Source organism: Rutidosis leptorrhynchoides, chromosome 2, assembly GCF_046630445.1.
Source record: "Rutidosis leptorrhynchoides isolate AG116_Rl617_1_P2 chromosome 2, CSIRO_AGI_Rlap_v1, whole genome shotgun sequence".
NCBI classification, from domain to species: domain Eukaryota; kingdom Viridiplantae; phylum Streptophyta; class Magnoliopsida; order Asterales; family Asteraceae; genus Rutidosis; species Rutidosis leptorrhynchoides.
This window is the reverse complement of record NC_092334.1, coordinates 446,041,665-446,062,697: the sequence shown is the minus strand read 5'-3', so window position 1 is coordinate 446,062,697 and position 21,033 is coordinate 446,041,665. Positions and strand designations below refer to the sequence as shown.

The following is a 21,033-nucleotide window of genomic DNA, read 5'->3' as shown; positions in this document are numbered from 1 at the left end:
TGGGCTATGTTGGTAAAAGCGCCTCATAATCCAACTGACGAACCTCGTAAAAAATTTAAAAGGTTTCAAGAAAGTGCAAGGAAAGATATTGAGCGTGCATTTGGAGTATTACATGGTAGATTTCTAAAGCTAAAAACTCCGGCGAGATCTATAGACTTCAACAAAAATTAGAAGACACATGTATGCTTGTGTTGTTCTACATAACATGATTCAACAAAATAACGGTTTTGTTATTGGACGGCGAGAAGAAAGAATGATACAAAGGAACCCACCAAGACGTTTAGAACGGAATTTGAGGGATCGGGATGCAAGGATTAAGGAAATAAGAGATAAGCAAGTTCACAAACAGTTGGAGTCAAGCAACGACAAAACCGTGTTGCATACGGGGTATAATTCATCAATTCAAGCAACGACAAAACCGAGTTGTCTCGCTGGAGCAACTCAAGCAACGACATATAATTTGGACACTTACGAACATCCATGTAATATTCTCGTGTTGCATACGGGGTATAATTCATCAATTCTCGATCAAATTCACATCCGTAATGAACTTTAACAACAACATTCAACGGACTCATTTCAAAGTGTGTGTTTTATTATTTGAGAGATTTAGAAGAGATGAAGTGTGTGTTATGATTTGAGAAGAATGGTTGTATATATAAGGGTAAAAGGTAGCCCTTTTTTTTGAAGAAGAAAAAAAAGGTTAAGTAAATATAGCTGTTATAATTTAAAAATATTTTTAAAATAAATAAATAAAACAGAAAAAGAAAAATAAAATGCCACATCAGCTTTCCACTCAAAGTGACACCAACAAAGAAACGTCACCACTACTCCATTCAAAATAGAAACACGTCCTACTCATCCATAAAGTGCAAAAAGGCAAGTGACACCACAAGAAACACCTTCAACCAATACAAGTGGTCTTAGTTATCAACTAACACACGGATGGCCCGCTTATCAGCAATTTATAAACAATAAAACAAAAGGACACCGTACCTAGGGGTGTTCAAAATATCCGAATTCACAATCCGAAAAATTCGATTCAAAAATATCTAAATAATTGAATATCCAATTTGTCGGATTCGAATATCGGATATCGGATACACTTTTCAAAATTATCGGATATTCGGGTTTCCGAATATCCAAAAATATATCCAAATATTCGAAATATATCCGAATTCGGAATTATATATCCAAATATTCGAAAATATATCCGAATATCCTATAATCCATAATTATATATGAAATTCGAATATTCAGATATCGAATGGACAAATTCACTATCTGAGTTTCTGGATATCGCATGGACAAATCCACTATTCGAATTTTTAGAAATTCGAAATTCTGGATATCTGGTTTTGAACACCCCTAACCGACCCCACAATTTGTGAAAAAAGAGTTGAAAAGAAAAAAAACAACCAGACGCAGAAAAAATAACTGAGTTACTCAGCTACCTACAAACGCTAGTGAATAGTGACTTTCAAACCATCAAATGATGCACAAACCTTCAATCGGCATCCGAATCTTTTACTTTTTTATACGGAGTATATGATAATAACGATCTTATAAAAATCCATAGATTTATATACATGCAAATTTTTTTATCTACTCTTCTACTATGGGTGTGTTTGGCACACAGCTTCTTGGAGCTTATGAGAGCTTATTGGAGCTTGAGCTTATGATTTTAATAAACTTCAAGTCATAAGCTTTGTTTGGTAGACATAAAAAGTAGAGCTTATGAAAATCATAAGCTCTTAAAAAATAAGCTACTTCTAGTAGCTTATGAAAAAAAAGTAGAGCTTCTGAACTGAAAAATAAGCTCCAACTAGTTTACCAAACACTTGTAAAAAATAATAAGTTCCAGCTACCAGCTTTAAAAATAAGCTCCAGCTCCAGCTCTAGTCCATAAACTCCAGCTCCAGCTATAAGCTCCGGCTATAAGCTCCGGCTACAACTAATTTCACCCAAACACACTCTATATATATGTCAAATCAAATAAAGAATTATAATCGATTATTAACTACTGACAAAGAAAACTAGAAAAACAAAATAGTTTGAAAAAAAGGAGATAGCAATCCATTGTATTGCAAATTCTTCAATCCGATTTGAAATTACATTTGGGGATGTACTCAAATATTAAAGAAACGAAAGAAGATATATGTAACTATTTTAATTGAGTTTTCTAACCACAACCTTTACGACTATTATTAACACCCTTAAATTAATTGATTAATTGAACATGTTGTATTAAATTTGTAGTGGCGATTATTTTATCGTACAATTATTTTATTTGTGTTAATGAGAGGCTCAACTGCTCAAGTGCCGTTGTTAAAAAATTCAACTAACATAAAAATAATATTGTAATGAGATCGGTTCCGGAACCGTACCGAACCGTACCGGAACCGGTTAGCACCGGTACCGAAATTGGGTAAAATGGAGAACCGAAACCGTATCAAAATTTCAATACGGTACCGGTTTCGGTACCGGTACGGTACCGGTATTTTTCGTTTTTTTACCCACTTGGTACCGCAATTTTTTGACAAGGGTGTAGATAATACGAGTGACGTGGTATTGATTCATTTGCATGTTTATTATTTACCTGTTTGGTAAAAATGATGAAAATGTAACACTTAATGTACTTATATCAATTGCATTAATGTGATTCTTTTGAAAGTTTGATGACGATTATGAGTCTGAAAGTTGATTATTTACGCGTTTAGTACCAAACAATGTAGATTTATTCGATTGGGAATGGATGATTTATTTGCATAATTAATTCATGCATATTAGATTACATGGAGTGTATATATATATATATATATATATATATATATATATATATATATATATATATATATATATATATATATATATATATATGTTGTAAAGTTTGAAAAAGTGAATATTTGGTTTGTTTATGTAAAAAGACTTCGAAATATGGAGGCTGACATAGTGTGTTTAGCAAAATGCAAATCAAGATTAAAAAAAATAAATAAATAAAAAAATAAAATAAAAAAATAATGTCAATACTTACAAACATCACTATATGTAGCCACATTAGCATACTTCTTATCAAATTAAATGCATACATTTTTAATTTATATTAAAAAAAAAAACTCAGCTAAAATTCATGTAAACATATATAGGAGTTTACCACGTGAATTAAAGACACCCGTATTGTTTATAATTCTAGTTAGATTAAATGTCAAAGCTTAATTGTTAACTAGATATTTACGGAGTATATAAGTTATATGATATGGACCTATTATAAAGAATAAAATCTGGAATGTTAAATTTCGGTACCAAATACCAATTTCCCGAAAAAAATACCGGAACCGTACCGTACCGTACCGAAACCGAAAACCTCCGATTCCTGGAACCGAAACCGATACCGAATCCTTTTCGGTTCTGTTTTCGGTACCGGTATCGGTTCGGTACCGGTTCGGTTTCGGTTTATTTGCTCATGCCTATATTGTATAGGTTATGAAACGGATGAAGTCGTTGGTTTATAAAACAGAACGCGGATGAATAAAATACAATGAAGAAAAATAAACTTGTAAATTAGGTAACCAGTCAATCTACTTCAAGAACTTAAAAGGAAGGTGACTTTACTTTATGTTAGCATAATAATTTTTATTAGGTGTGAAATCAAAGTCCTACACATTAAAAAATTATAGAAATAATTAATGTTCCAGAAGAGTGACGTTCAAGGCGCTTGCAGATGTTGAAATTCAACATCTATCTATTTTGTGTATATATATAAACACAACTTTTGATCAAAGACATACAATTTCATTATTTTCTCAAAAACCTAGAAGTTTAATCTAGCTCTCAAAAATGGAAGGAAATTATGGTGATCATGCATCAGCAAAAGATCTAAACAATAGGAATTACATGTGGGCAGATCAATATGATCGACAAACGGTGTACGTAGAACCGGCATATAGCAATCGTAGCACGATTAAAGACAAGTTAGAAGATGGTTTAGAGAAAACAAAAGCAGTGGCGTCAACAGGATTAAGGAAGATTAAACGAGGATCAACTGTAGGTTTGCATTGGATTAAACATAAGTACCAAAAAACCACACATAAAAACTCATATTGATGTGATCATACCTATAATGATTACCTATAATGATCAATTGATCATATATGGTTTGATATCATCTGTGTTTTGTTAATTGATCTTATTATATGTATATGTATATGTATATGTATGGGTATAAGATGAGTAGTTTTGTAAAGTTATAAGAGATTTATGTGTATTTTTTTCTTTTTTTCTTTTTTATTTGCCCTTTCTAATTGACTTTTTGATGTATGATATTGATCTAGCAATAGAAATGACTGAAATTTTTATTTTTTATTTTTTAAAAGATAAAACAGATTATAACATCGGTTAACCTTTTTATTTTTGTGCAAATTATATAAAAAAAAGCTAATCATTTTACCTCGTTTTTCTATTTTATGTACAAGGAGGAGTATCGTTACTTTTAAGTTAGAACGCCTTTAAAAAATTAATGACGCTCTATTTCTTAAGTAAATCATATACAAGCTTGATGATAATTGGCACTTACGTGTGCCATTAATGCTCTACGATCATATTACGAACATAACCTAAATTAAGTAAATCCAGTTCGTAAGAATCATCGTCTTCCATATCCTAAGGTTAGTGCCAATGATCAAGCTTACATATGATTTACTTTAAAGAATGGAATATCTTTTTGACGTAGCTCTAACTTTAAAGTAATGATACTCCTTTTTTAGATTAACATTTGATAAAACAATTCTTCAAACATCAAAATAAAAATACATTACCTACATAGGAAAATGAGGTAAAATGATTACATTTTTATGAAATTTGCCCTTTATTTTTTAGTTTATTCGACTGTATTTGTTCGTTTCAATTTTGAATTCAATTTGTGATCTATATATAAGAATAATTTAACACATGATTAGTTGAATTCAGTTTTCAATTTATCCGATTTCAAAATAAAAATAAAGACCGAACTAAAAACTAAATTCAAATTTATAACCAATTTGATGATTTGATTATCGAATTAAGCATTTTGAAACCGAATATTAAACACCCTATTGTAACTTTGTTAAATTGTACATGTGCCATAAGGCACATATTAAGAAGTACTCCCTCCGTCCCATCTTAAGTGTTCACTGTTGACTTTTCAAAGTCTTTTTTTGTCAACTTTGACCGTAAATATCTTTATTTGTGCTATATAATATATTTGATGGAATTTATATGAATGAATTAAGTTTTAAATGTGTTTTCATTCATATGATTTTCATCAAATATTATATAACACGAATAAAAATATTTACGGTCAAAGTTGACAAAGATTTACTTTGAAAAGTCAACAGTGGACACTTAAGATGAGACGGATGGAGTATTAATTAAGTACTCGAATAATATATCATTCCGAAGAAAACAATAAATAAATTTAATTCATGATTTATTTCAGAAATTTTCATCTTCATTAAACGCATTTTAATTTATTTAAAGAAACATTCAATATTATAAATGGTTGTTAATATGTGATATGGCACATATTTTAGAAAAAATCTATCTTCTATTCTATTCTATACATTAAAATAAAGTCTTAATTGAAATATAGTAAAATCTAACTTCTAATCTCCACCTTTAGATCAAGAAATTTACAACATCATACCCTTATCCTACCCCCATTAGATTTAATTATAACTCAATAAGTCTTCCATAAACAGTTCTCTTCCTATACTATCCTTAAATTAGACGCCGTCTAAGGAAATGAAAAGGGAGAAAAGAAATAAAATAGGGGTTCCACAAATCTAAATCACTCGACGTTCAAACAAGAACAAAAAACACTAATTCTCTCCCATAAATCATCACAAAGTTTCAAACTAATAAATAATTATAGAGACAAATTTATATTTTTATTAGTTTACTCCGTACTAAGTCATGCTAATAAATAATTAATTCGGTGATATTTTTTTTACTTACTTTAGTCGGGGCGGTTGGTTACGAATGTTTTTTTTTCTCGCAAACAAACAAAACTAGATAACTATACTTTTTTCGAAAAGGTAAAAGAAGAAACAAAATACAAGAGGCAAAAGTCAAACGTGAACATGACTTGCATGCAAAAAACTAATCTAACTACAAAACTGAGTAAAAACTAACTAAATCCGAACCCTACCGCACGTTAATAATCTTTTTCATTAACCTTTAATCGTACATTATTAAATACGCCTTAAATATAAAATATCCTACGGACAATAACACTTCAATCAAATTTTCATCATATCGTACAATTCATTAATAATTACGTACTAACTCATTGATAATTGGCTTCTATTAATTGAGTCAACAACAAGCGTCAATATATTGACGACTTGGATGCCACTTAGAGCCTAAATTGAATGTGCAGGATTTAAAACCCATGAAAATTTGACCCTACTATTTTCATGACTTCTCATGTCTTATTTTTTATATATTATTTTAAAAAAATTTACTACTTATTAGTCTGAGGTCCATTCAGAACAATCTCTTTATCCGTCGAAGAAATGAGACTACTTTTTCTATTTCTTGAATTGTATCACTCTGATTGGAGAAATATGGAATATATTACTTTTTAATTTATGTTTAGGTGTCATATTTGTAAATACATAATGTACATGGGTGTAAATTGTATATTTAGATAGTTTGTTAACTAACGGGTTATAAGTTAGTTTACTGGTTAGTTAGACGGTTAATTGAGTTAGTATACATTGTAAACCATGTTCATCGAGTTCATGTAATCCTTCAATTGATCAATGAATTCGAGTTGAATTGTTTCAATTACTTGTTTTAATTCCGCATTTCATATGGTATCAGAGCTGTAAGGCTTGTTTGAATTCGTAATTTGATTAGTCTGATCAAATTACATCGTGTTCGTTTTGATCAATTGATCGAAGCTTTGATTATGTTTTATCGCCATTATTGATATCTTCTTCTTCATGTCAATTAGTTTTCGTTCTTGATCGATTATCAATTTCATATGTGATACATCGATTTGACCTAATTTTGCAATGTCTACTGGAGGAATTGAATCTAATCAATCTGGCAGTTCTGAATCAAACACGATGAATTCAATTCACGATCCGTTACATATAGCTGGTTCCGATAATCCTGGAATGGTCTTGACAAATACTCCTTTCAATGGAACAAATTTCCTAGGTTAGAGTCGTACTATACGTATGGCATTGGGTGCAAAGCTGAAATTAGGGTTCATAGACGGTACGAACATGAAGCCTGTTGTTACACATGAATCTTATCAGAGATGGACACGCTGTGATTATATGGTCACGTGTTGGATTCTCAATTCAATGACAGCAGGACTTTCTGAAGCGTTCTTGTATTGTCAATCTGCTTATGAACTATGGAAGGAAATAGCTGAAAGGTATGGCCAAAGTAATGGTCCATTACTTTATCAATTGAAGAAAGAACTGAATAGTATCAGTCAAGGTAATCTTTCAATTGCTTCTTATTTCAATAAGATGAAGAAGTATTGGGATGAATTACATAGTTTAATTGGTATGCCTGCTTGTGATTGTGGTAAAATGAGGGAATGTACGTGTGGTATTGCTGAAAAAAATTTGGCTATTGAAAACAGTGATAAGTTGATGCAGTTCTTAATGAATCTAAATGATGATTATGAGTCTGTTAGAAGCCAAAATATCTCCATGGATCCTTTACCAACAGTCAATAAGGCATACTACATAGTGCAACAAGTTGAGAAACAGAAGCAAGTGACTACACATGTTGCTGAACCTACTGCATTTTTTGCAAGCAACAACAGAAGCTTCATAAACAAGAAGGTTTATCCAGATAAAAGAACTGATAACAAAGGAGATAAAAGGTACTGTACCTTTTGCAGAGAAGAAGGACATTTGGAAGAACAGTGCTATAAGAAAGTAGGGTATCCAGACTGGTAAAGGGGAAAAGGAACAAAAAGAAACCTGCAAGACTAGCTGCACAAGTTAACTTTGATCAGTACATGGGTAAAGACACACCATTTGACATATCTTATGAAAATGAAGTTAACAATGAAAGGAAAGGTGAACTTGATCAAAGGTTGGTTGCAGCTGTTTGTCAAGAAATGATGAAGCTGTTTCAAGGTAAAGGAGTTGCTGAGAATACTGCTGGCATGAATCATGCAGGTACAACATTTTGTACCTATTCTTATGCTATGTCATGCCTTGAAAAACAAAGTCATCATAATATGGTACATGAATGGATAGTTGATATAGGACAAGTGATAATATATCACCATATTTCCACCTTTTTAAATTCATTCAAAATCTTAAACATCCTATTCCAGTTGGATTACCTTATGGTACATTCAAACTTGTCAAAACCATTGGTGATGTTACAATAAACCCTAATCTAACTCTGCACAATGTCTTCTATGTACCTGAGTTTAAACTCAATCTTCTTTCTATTGGTAGACTTATAAGGAAACAAAAGCTTCTTGCAATATTTCTTCCTGATTACTTTTTGTTTCAGGACCTTTTAACTAAAAAGGTTGTTGCAGCTGGAAAGGGATTCAAAAACCTATATACCTGCAGAGCTACTTCTGCTCCAGCTACCTATTCTTCATCCAATTCTGTCAATAAAGCTAGTTTAGACATGAATTTGTTCCATGCTAGATTAGGGCATACCTCTATGTCAAAAATGCAGCATATTCATGCTTGTAAATAACTCTGTAATTCTGATTTCTTTTGTGATGTGTGTGCTCTTGCTAAACATCATAGACTGCCTTTCATTAGAAGTACTACTACTTCTAAATTTACTTTTGATCTTATTCATGTGGATCTGTGGGGTCCTTACAAAACACCTGCTTTAAATAGAGCAAAATACTTCCTCACAATAGTTGATAAAAAATCCAGGTCCACTTGGACTTATCTAATACACAACAAGAGTCAACTATGTGAAATAATGACTTCCTTTGTTGTTTATGTTCAAAAACACTTTCACACTAAACCCAAGTACACCAGGTCTGACAATGGCACTGAGATTGTGAATAAGGAATGTCAACTTCTTTTTAGAATACATGGCACGATACACCAAAAATCCATGGTGTACACTCCATAGCAAAATGGGATTGTAGAAAGAAAACATAAGCATCTACTTGATACTGCAAGGGCTCTTAAATTTCATGCACAATTACCTAATTCTTTTTGGGGAGATTATGTTTTATCTGCTACTTATCTCATCAACAAAATGCCTATGGAAAATTTAGATTGGAAGACTCCTTATGAAATTCTACATGGTAAACCTCCAAGCTATGATAATCTTAGAATCATAGGTTGTTAGTGTTTTGCTGCTGTAACAAAACCCAATTCAGATAAGTTTGCTCCAAGGTCTACTCCTTCTATTTTTATAGGTTATCCACCTAATCAAAAGGGGTATAAGTTGTTTGATTTACACACTAAAACTGTGTTTTGTAGCAGAGATGTGATTTTTAGGGAAGATACTTTCCCTTTCAAGGTTTCTTATACACCTATACCTACACCCTCACATATTCATTCACCAGTATTCTCTACACCATCCATGCTAGATGATAATTCTGATTTTGATTCTATGTCTTCCATGCCTGCAACTCATCAAAATGAACAAAATGGTTATGCTCATCAAGATACTCTAATTCATCATGAACAACCCAACACTACTACCACTTCAGCTCAATCTGATATAAGGAGATCCACCAGAAGCAAGCATCTACCTAATTGGCTTAAAGATTTTGTTACTCCTGTTCATGTGTCCAATGTACAAAGATCAATGCCTTTATATCCTCTTTTCCAAGCACATGATTTTGCATTTATGTCCAAGGATTATATTGCTTTCTTAGCCAATGTTATGGCTACTAGTGATCCTGTTACATATGCACAAGCTTGTAAGGATCCCAAGGGTTAAGGCTATTAATAAAGAACTTGAGGATTTAGAAAGGAATAATACTTGGGAGTTAGTTTCTTTGCCACTTGGTGCTAAAGCTATTTAATCTAAATGGGTTTTTAAAACCAAGTTTAATTCTGATGGAACAATTGAAAGATTGAAAGCTAGATTGGTTATCAAGGGTTATAGTCAAAAAGTGAGACAACCCGTCCTAATCCATAAGAACGAATACAATAGCATATGGCTCCATTGCGAGGTATTTGACCTCTATATGATAAGTTTTCAAACATTGCATTCGTTTTTAAAAGACAACTTTCATTACAACGATAGTTGACAAATATGCATACTATTTCACAATATATCCAAACTATAAATGACTTAATCTGTCATTTACTTAATAATAATCTTTTTGAACTCGATCGACTCGAATGCAACGTCTTTTGAAATATGCCATGAATGACTTCAAGTAATATCTTTAAAATGAGCAAATGAACAGCGGAAGATTTCTTTAATACCTGAGAATAAACATGCTTAAAAGTGTCAACCAAAAGGTTGGTGAGTTCATTAGTTTATCATAAATAATCATTTCCATTATTTTAATAGACCACAAGATTTTCATTTCCATTTTTCATAAACATCATAATGCAATCTGCATAAAAATCATTCGTATGGTGAACACCTGGTAACCGAACTAACAAGGATGCATATAGAATATCCCCCGCATACTCGCAAGTATGCTATATAATGGCAATCGCAATCACATTTTAAATCGAAGTACTAAAGCATTCCATTCTCCAGAATGGGGGGTGTTAGTGCCCGTAGATCTACCTTTAGGATTCGCGTCAATTAGGGTGTCTGTTCCCTAATTATTAGGCTACCAAGCGAAAAGGGGTGATATTCGATTTCGATAATCCAACCATATAATGTAATTTTGAGTACTTGTGTCTATTTCGTCAAATATTTATAAAAGCAGCGCATGTATTCTCAGTTCCAAAAATATATATTGTAAAAGCATTTAAAAAGGGAGCAAATGTGTGACGCCCCGTACAAAATCAACGTGTATGGATCATCAACAATATGTCAATTACACGGTACAATACTACATGATGTTTTAAAACAAGTTTTGCATTCATGAAAAGGTGACGTCTTTACCAACGTCAAATGTTTTACAAAGATAACGTGCTTCTACGAATAGAAAGCATTAACATAAGTACGTGAAATAAAGGTCATTACAAAGCCATTGTTCAAATGTAACATAAGTTGTGAATGCAAAGTAAAAGTTCCATGATTGAGACATCTCTAAGTAATGCAGTGAAAGTCTAACACAGCGAGTCTGTAACAGCAAGTCTATAACACCAAGACTATAACAGCAAGTCTAACAGCGAAAGCAACAACGTCTAAGCACCTGAGAAATACATGCTTTAAAATGTCATCACGAATGTTGGTGAGCTATAGTTTGTTTGTAATAAGTAATGTAATGTAGACCACGAGATTTTAGTGCTTCAACCAGCGTTTCAAATCAGAATTTCAAATCACTATGATAAAGTATATGCTTATCCGTGTGCACTCGGTAACTAACTTAACGTAAAAATAATATATCACCCCCTAAAAGTACACTTGGCAAGTGCGTATGTTCTCGAAGTATTAAACACTCGTTAAATGCTAGCGCGAATAGCCCGAGTGAGGATGTTAAACCCTATGGATCCATATCTAAGATTCGCGTCTATCGGTTCAAAAACCAATAGTTAAACGTTACCGAGCTAAGGGGAATATTTGTGCCGTTATATCACCTACACATATATAAAGTTTAAGTACTCGTGTCTAGTATGTAAAACATAAAAAGCGCATGTATTTTCAGTACCAAAAATAGTTAAAGTAAAAAGGGAGCTATAACTCACAGTGAATGTGCGGTAAAATCGATATGACAATGTAAGCAAGTAGTAAGTCGGTCCAAACAAGTAAGTTGGTCGATCCAAAAGGTCCTCAACCTAAGTCAAAGGTTACTAGGTCAGTAAATTGTCTCCAAAAGTTTAAAAGTGAATAAATTAAGTTTAAGTATCATCATTATTCATAGAAGATAAAGTAAGTTTTCAACAAGAATAGAGATCGAAACAAAGGCTGACTTCAGACAGCTGCTACAACCTCTATACAAACTGAAATGATGTGCGGCCAGTGGCCAAGGCTCCGTTTGTGAGTCCTCGTTCTGCTTTCCAATTTTCAGATCCTAACTTGATGTCGTTTGACCGTGGTGACGGTTCAAGCGCGAGTAGGTCAGAATTTTCAGCACGTTGTTACAAAGGCGTAGTGATTTTCGGAAGGCTATAAATCCTAAACCGTAAATTGAATTTAGGCGAGTATTGAATGAAAAGTCATCTACTTGAACCGAACTATCTGAAAATAATTTTTCCAGAAGTTCCAGGAGTCTGATCAGACCTCAAAAAATAGAAAACAAGTGCTCCGGTGGGTTTCTTGGTGCTTGATGCTCATCACGGTTCTCATCCTTGATGCGTGTAAGCTTCAAGTGTACAACTATTTGATGTTTTAGCATCACTTTGACCAAGTTTCAACCATAAACACACAACTAAAAGTAAAAGCTAACTTTTTACAAGTTTTGAACATCAAGGTTGTCTCTTTATTGTATAAACACAATAAAGCTTCAACCTTTGTCCTTTTGAAACAAGTTTATGCATCTTCATCATATGAGATGATGAAGACTTGATTTTTATCACCATAAAAAGGTTCCAAGTAAGTGAGATCTACAATAATAGCTTAGATCTTCAAGTATTAAGAAACCCTAAGCTAGAAAGCTTGGATCTTTACAAGATTAATGAGACCATAAGCTAGAAAGCTAAGATCTAGTAAAAGTAATGAGATCATAAACTTAAAAAGCTTAGATCTAAACAAAATAATGAAATCCTAAGATAGAAAGCTTGGATCTTTAATGTTCTTGAAGATCCTTAAGGCAAAAGGCTAGATCTTCAAGTTTCATGAATATCATAAACACAAGTTTTGATCTTTTTAACAAAATAAAGAGATCATAAGCTAGAAAACTTAGATCTAACAAAAGTATTGAAGATTCAAAGCTAGAAAGCTTTAATCTTTCATGTTCTTGAAGGATTCAAATCAAAGTTTAAATCTACAAGATATAACAAGATCAAGAAGCTAAAAAGCTTAATCTTATGATGATGATGATGATGATGATGATGATATCGTGTATAAGAAGAAGAGAAGAAGAAGAAGAAAATTTAAAACTTACCATTTTAGTGTGAGAAAGACTAGAGAGAAAATTAGAAAGTAAGTGTGTGTAAAATGAGAATGAAATCAAGTGTGAAATGGGTGAATGAGGCTTGATATTTATAGTAGTGGAGGTGGTGCTTGGTGTATCAAAATCGTAGGGACATGGGGGGGACAAGGGGACAACTTTTTGCTTTTTGTATGGTGATGGTCTAAAGGTGGTGCTTATTGTTGGGATCCCATGCAACATGTGTGGTAATGGTTAACAAAAATGCTAGTATGTTGGCTCATATTAATGGATTTTTGTTCTACTTCGTAATGGGTCATAATCCATTTAAAATTGGGCTAACTTAAAAGTCCATTAGATAGAGTAGGGTGGGCTTAAGTCCAATAAGGTAGAAAGTCCATTAAGACTAACTAGTGTGCATTAGTAAATTACTAAGCGTAACTAAGCAACCAATAGGCCAAGTAATTATCATTAGAAAATAACAATTAGTTTCAAGTAGTCATAATATTCCAATTATGACCAAAGTTTAACGTGTACAAGGTACGTAGCTCGTTTAAAATGACAAGTGACATTAACGGTCGTAAAAGCATTCGAGGATCAAACAACACGTTGTAAGATATTAACAAAAGTAATTAACATGAATAATCATCCCAGAATATAATATAGCCCAGTACGCACAAATACGCAGTTTCGTGAAAACAAAAATATAAATATAAGTCGAAAAGGTCGGGTCGTTACATTACCCACCCGTTAAAGAAAATTTCGTCCCGAAATTTTGAGGAGTGACCAACAACGGTACCGAATTTGAAAAAGAAGGAGCGTATCAAAGTTCCGAGAGACTCGTGGGCTCAGAAGTGAGCTATTTACCTTGTAAGGTACTTGGGCGTATAAAATTAAGAATAGGTATATGCCATTAATTAAGTCTCTTGACCTTAGAGATCAACAAATTGATTTCGTTTTTCTTGTTAACATGAATATGTCATCTGAATATATACCCACAAAAGGAAAGCTGATGTTTTTAGCCTTACAGGCATCTTCAGTAAGCTGGATGCATGAAATGCATCATGAATGTTACCAAATTCATCTAAAACATTGAGCGCTTATGTCGCAATACAAAGCTGATAGGTAGAATGGAAAACATGGTGATCACAACCATGCGATTTGATGTCTGGATAGTATTAGCCACGGATTTTACTAATCCCCTAATTATGGAAGGAGACCATAGTTGTAACTAACGGAGGAAGAAATATATAGAGTAACCACATCAGTGTCATAGATGTTTTAAGCAGTCCCTTCCAAGAGGATAACAAGATTCATAGATTTTTAACGTAATTTACATTACATTTCTGGAAGAAAATCGCATGAAAGGTGTGATCTTTGAACGAGAGTGAACTCTTCATACAACGAGTGAGTTGATCTGAATTTATCCTTATACTTAAGGGGATGTGCGGATGAGAAGATACGTGAACCCTTGGTCATAAAGAATGGTTTACTCCAGGTGAAAAGAATCTCAAAAATGATTTCTTGTACCTCAACATACTGATTCATAGAGAGGATGTTTACGAGGGTGTTGCGATTAGCCGTGAAATATTGAGAGTAGAAACCCAGCTAGTGCCTTTCCTACAATGGGGTGACCACTGAGTGTATCTGATGTTTTAGCAGAGTAGTATATAAAATAGCTTATATTTTTACAGAAAATACTATTAAATACGATACAATTTTACACAAGATATTTATTTATTTATAGAATGGATATACTTAAACCTTGCTACAACACTTATAGGCAGTGTACCTAATCGTACAGTAGTGTAGTTTTAAGTAAGTCCGGTTCGTTCCACAGGGAATCTTTCTAAACAAAGCTTAACGCTATATTAGTTTACTTTTATAAAAATACAAATATATATATATAAGTAATATTATTATTATAAAGGGGGGTTTTTACCGTTTAATGACCGGTTTGTCGATTTTAAAACTTTAGTCGCAGTTAAAACCAAATGTAAAATATTAAAAATAAATACAAGACTTAAATTAAAGCATAAAGTAAATAACGATAATGAAATTGCGATTAATAAAAATGCGATAAAATAAACTTGCGATAATTAAAAAGTATGATAATTAAAAGTGCAATTAAATACAATAACAATAAATAAAAATGCGATAATTAGAAGTGCAATTAAATATAAAATAAAGGAAATTAAATATGAAATAAAAGAATTATGCTTATTTAAACTTCCGTAATCATGATGTTTGACGCGTTGATTTTAGTATTATGCCCATGGGTTAATTGTCCTTTGTCCTGGATTATTTAATATGTCCGTCTGGTTTTTGTCCATAACAGTCCATCAGTCATAAATATAAAGTGCGAGTGTCCTCGTCAAATTATTCTTTTACCCGAAGTTAAATATTCCAACTAATTGGGGACTTAAACTGTAACAAGATTTTAATACTTTGTTTAATAATTACACTAGGATGTCGACTGAGTGTAACCCAAGGTTTTAATATTTTGTTATCAATTATACCAAGTGTCATTGTACATAATTTCACCCCTGTTTTAATTATTCTAGTGGCTATTAATCCATTCCCGTGTCCGGTTAAATGAACGATTATTCGTACATATAAATACCCCGCCCATCGTGTCCGATTGAGTGTATATGGTAATTTATAGGGACGCTCAATTGTAAATCTTTATATTAACATTAACAAACTATCATTTAGTTAAACAAATATAAAGCCCATTAATAGCCCATAGTCTAATTTCCACAAGTGTCGTTCTTTTGTCCAAACCCCAATTATGGTACAAAGCCCAATTACCCAATTTTAGTAATTAGCCCAACATCATGATTACTTCGGATTAAATAAGCATAATAATAATTTAGCTACGAGACATTAATGTAAAAAGGTTGAACATAACTTACAATGATTAAAAATAGCGTAGCGTTACACGGACAGAATTTCGACTTACACCCTTACAATATTCGCTAACATACCCTTATTATTAGAATTATAATTAAAATTAAAATTAAAATTAAAATATAAATATAAATATTTACGTAGTATTATGAGAGAAGAAGAAAAAGATAGATGATTACGATCAGAATGCGCGAGCTTTATAGGGAGTTTCTGAAATTGGGGCTCCGCGACTCGTGGCCTTTTTGGCCTTCAAACTCCGCGAGTCGCGGAGTTTGCTTTTACAGCTCAGAGGAGTTTGGCTCTTTGTTTACCGACGGTTTTAAATAAATATAATATATTAAATAATTATAAGAATTATTTAAATATTATATTATATTTATGTGCATAGTTGACTTGTAATTTTTAGTCCGTTGCGTCGAGCGTTGAGAGTTGACTCTGGTCCCGGTTCCGGATTTTCGAACGTCCTTGCGTACAATTTAATATCTTGTACTTTGCGTTTTGAATCTTGTACTCTTGTAATTTCGAGACGTTTCTTATCAATAATTGGAACCTCTTTGATTGTCTTTTATACTTTTGAGCTTTTTGGTCGTTTGCGTCTTCAATTCGTCGAATCTGTCTTTTGTCTTCACCTTTTATTATTTAAACGAATATCACTTGTAAATAGAACAATTGCAACTAAAAGCTTGTCTTTCTTGAGGAATAATGCTATGAAATATATGTTCGTTTTTAGCATTATCAAATATTCCCACACTTGAGCGTTGCTTGTCCTCAAGCAATATCGTCTTGAAATACTAGAATCACTTCTTTATTCTTCACACTTTGTACATCAGTGATTTCTATACGGCGGCATAAACAATGGTAGTAACGATATGGTTTACAGTCCCACATGACTATAAAAATTTAGATCCATTAAGGAAATTGGATCTTTATGAAAACATTTGATCTTTTGAAAATTAAATCTAGTTTTTACCCTAGATAAGTTTTCCGGAATAACCCTTTACCGGTGTTTGCAAAATATTTTTGTGGGTTTGGTGGGTTTCAGATTTGAAAATTTTAGCTCAAAACTTATGGTTTTGTGTCACCCACTTGCTAACCTTGTATTTGGAAAGCAACACGTCCAGTTTACTTGTCCCGTATATTACCTTTCGGTAAACTACCGTCCGGTTGTAAAGGAAAGCGTTGAACAAGCAACTGTTAAGGTAATGTCCCCTGACATGCTTTTAATTATGGTCTATAACGTGTCGGACGCAATTACTATCCTTGGTAGGAGCAAGAGTAAAGCTCACCCTTATAATTTTTCGGTATGGCACAAGGTCCTGTCTTTGCCCACTATGCAACCACCGTTCTTACGGTTGACACCCGATTTGGTTCAGGTGACCTAATGAATTCCAGGTGAATTCCTAGGATTTTACGTTCAATGGTAATGAACGCATTGAAAATAGGGTTTTCAGAAAACAAATCAGTTTGTAATTTTGATCAAAATATTTTCTCGTTTAAGCTCGAGTTTAGATATCATCGAATTCCATGAGTTTGTAATTCTCAATCTTTAAGGTCAATCTCAAGGATTGAGTAATATCAGTCTTAGAAGCTGATTTTTAATCTTTAAGGAGATTATCCTTTCTGGGGATCTGATTCATTAGTCTTATCCAGCTAATTTGCATGGTGCCCCCCCATTGTATGAGATAAGTCCTTCTCATGGTTAGGATAAATCTGACCAATTGGCGACCCTGTTTAATGCTGAGGTCCGTGGATTTCCTGCTGATTTTAGTGATGACTTTTCTGGATTTTTCGTCAACCTACAGCTGGTCTGGACGACAACTTCATGACCTAAATCAAGAAGCGCGTGTCTTTTTCGGAAGACTTTACTTCCTTTTAATGATGGAATTGATGCATCATGTAGATCCATCTCTTCTTTTCTTTCATCGGGTAAAACAGTTTAGTTTAGTCTAAAGCAAAAGTATTTTCAGTTATTTGTTACAGATATATGTGACATATGTTTAAGATAACTTGGTAAATTTTCCCACACTTGGCTTTTATTTTCCTTTTTATCGTCCTCTATTCCATTTTAAATGAATTTTAACATTTTAGTTTGTTTCTCAATTTATGTCCTTTCTGAGGGTGTTAACACCTAGTTTTATCGTTCATAAATATGTATAAACATGAATTTGAGTTCATTTAATTGAAAATTTTTAAAAATTTTACTAGAATTGGGTAGTCAGTATATAAGACTAGGGCTGTTCTTTATTATCAGAGAGCACTAGATTCTAATACAACTACTGCTTTACTAGTATTTTTAATGGTAACCAAGTGTATAAAGTAAAAAATTTTAAAATCCGAAAGAATTTAACCCCTTCCCACACTTAAGATCTTGCAATGCCCTCATTTGCAAGAAATTAGTAACAATTTAAATTATTGAGGGTGATTTGCGTGAAAATGATTAAATTTTACCAATGTTTCCAAACATATTGGCGTTTGTTTGCTGAATGATAAATGGTGCACATCATTTGTTCATTCCGTCTTGTTGTTATTTCACATATATTTTGCATCTTGTCGTCAAAATTAGTTGCTTTTGCTGAACTTAATGCCAGTCTTTGAAAATGCGTTGTTTTACCCTGTTGTGTACATAAGATAAACTGCAAACATATATACATATTTTTGAAGTTTGGTATATTACCCCACATTCAAAAATTATTAAAATCTAAGAATAAAAGTTAGAAAATTATCAAAACTATTACAATATTAACATAAATATTAAATGTATCAACATTACAAATTACAAAATAAATAAAACTAAGTAGACTAGGGATGATACTGGTACCAATAGGGGTTCCAGGCATAACCATAGGTGCTATAGAATGCTTCGGCAGGGTTATACGTAGGATAAGGTGGTTGCATCTCTATAGACCAGGGAGGGAAGATGGGTTTCGGTGTAGGAATATTGTTTCTACCTATATGTTGGCAATGAGCTATGATTTGGTTCTGATGAACTTGCCAATCTTCAAATGCTCTCTGTCTAGCATTTTCGTACTCCTGTGAAGCTATAAACCTTTGCATTTCTTGCATCTCATTTCCCCCTCCTACATTACCTTGCTGTTGGTTTCTCTCAACCTGTGGATGTCTACCATGGTATGGTACTGCGGCGTTATTTCGCCTTTTCAAAACTTTTGCACCATGGTATACATTTAAACCTATAGTATCGCGGGGTTCTGGTTCTTCGACTAATAATCCCCCCCGACTTATATCCACACCGAGATATTCAGCAATCAAAGTAATAAAAATACCACCTCCTATTATGCTATGCGGTCTCATCCCCCGAACCATAGCTGATAAATAATAACCCACACAATACGGTATACTTACAGCGCTTTGTGGGTCTCGAATACACATATGGTAAAACAAATCCTGTTCATTTACCTTTTCCTTGTTCTTACCCCTTTGTGTAATCGAATTAGCTAAAAACCTATGAATTACTCTTAATTCAGCTCTATCTATATCCAAATAAGAGTAATTTCCCCCTTTGAAACGGTGATGGCTTGTCATTTGACTCCACACACCGTGTGTATCAAAATTTTCATCTATCTTTCTACCATTTAGTATCAACCCTCTACAATCGGCAGATGCTAACTCCTCAGGCGTATATATGGGTAAAGCCTGAGCCATGTCTAGTAAAGACATGTGGCGCATCGAACCGCCTAACAAAAATCTAATAAAAGATCGATCGGTTAAACTAGCTACCCGATCATTTAATTCTATACTACATAACAATTATTCACACCATACTTTATATACAGGTCTACGCATGGTGAATAAATGTACCCAGTCATTAAAAGTAGAATTACCATACCTCTGTACAAGTAATTCCCTAATTGGCCCGGCCAATTCTACAGCTTCTAAGGGTCCCCATTCTATGACCCTCGGTACCTCAACAACCTTAGAATGAAGAGTATGCAAACCCCTTTGATATTTTGGATAATCTTTCCAAAGTCTGTCAAATCTCAGGTTCGGGTGCAACTCTTCCCAGTGCATATCAGAAAATGTCATGACTGGATGAGGTATATCCTGCTTGTAGTAGTTATCCACCTCCTGTTGTTCCACATTCTCAGCAGGAGCATTGTGTAGTGACCTGAACTTTTCCATGTTTATATATATTAATTGAGATTGATATTTACATGATTAAATGTTTCCAACATGTTAAGCAATCAAATTTGTTAAGACTTGATTAATTGAAATTTGTTTCATATAGACAATTGACCACCCAAGTTGAACGGTGATTCACGAACGTTAAAACTTGTAAAAACTATATGATGACATATATATGGATATGTATATATAGTTAACATGATACTATGATAAGTAAACATATCATTAAGTATATTAACAATGAACTACATATGTAAAAACAAGACTACTAACTTAATGATTTTTAAACGAGACATATATGTAACGATTATCGTTGTAAAGACATTTAATGTATATATATCATATTAAGAGATATTCATACATGATAATATCATGATAATATAATAATTTAAAATCTCATTTGATATTATAAACATTGGGTTAACAACATTTAACAAGATCGTTAACCTAAAGGTTTCAAAACAACACTTACATGTAACGACTAACGATGACTTAACGACTCAGTTAAAATGTATATACATGTAGTGTTTTAATATGTATTTATACACTTTTGAAAGACTTCAATACACTTATCAAAATACTTCTACTTAACAAAAATGCTTACAATTACATCCTCGTTCAGTTTCATCAACAATTCTACTCGTATGCACCCGTATTCGTACTCGTACAATACACAGCTTTTAGATGTATGTACTATTGGTATATACACTCCAATGATCAGCTCTTAGCAGCCCATGTGAGTCACCTAACACATGTGGGAACCATCATTTGGCAACTAGCATGAAATATCTCATAAAATTACAAAAATATGAGTAATCATT

The 21,033-nt window shown here is 32.9% G+C and overlaps 1 protein-coding gene across 1 annotated transcript; it reads left to right on the top strand.

The window, feature by feature from the left end:
• Positions 1–8,023: 8,023 nt before the first annotated feature.
• On the top strand, positions 8,024–9,942 carry LOC139889257 (uncharacterized). The gene is made up of 4 exons (XM_071872219.1): positions 8,024–8,186; positions 8,348–8,634; positions 9,121–9,298; positions 9,413–9,942. Exons 1-4 carry the CDS (start codon positions 8,024–8,026, stop codon positions 9,940–9,942), a joined length of 1,158 nt encoding a protein of 385 aa, XP_071728320.1.
• Positions 9,943–21,033: the final 11,091 nt, after the last annotated feature.

Coding starts and splice junctions, on each gene's coding strand:
- LOC139889257 (XM_071872219.1), top strand. CDS start 8,024: ATGGGTAAAGACACACCATTTGACATATCTTATGAAAATGAAGTTAAC. Junction 8,635..9,120: donor CCTATTCTTCATCCAATTCT/GTCAATAAAGCT, acceptor TACACTCCATAG/CAAAATGGGATTGTAGAAAG. Junction 9,299..9,412: donor TCCTTATGAAATTCTACATG/GTAAACCTCCAA, acceptor CTATTTTTATAG/GTTATCCACCTAATCAAAAG.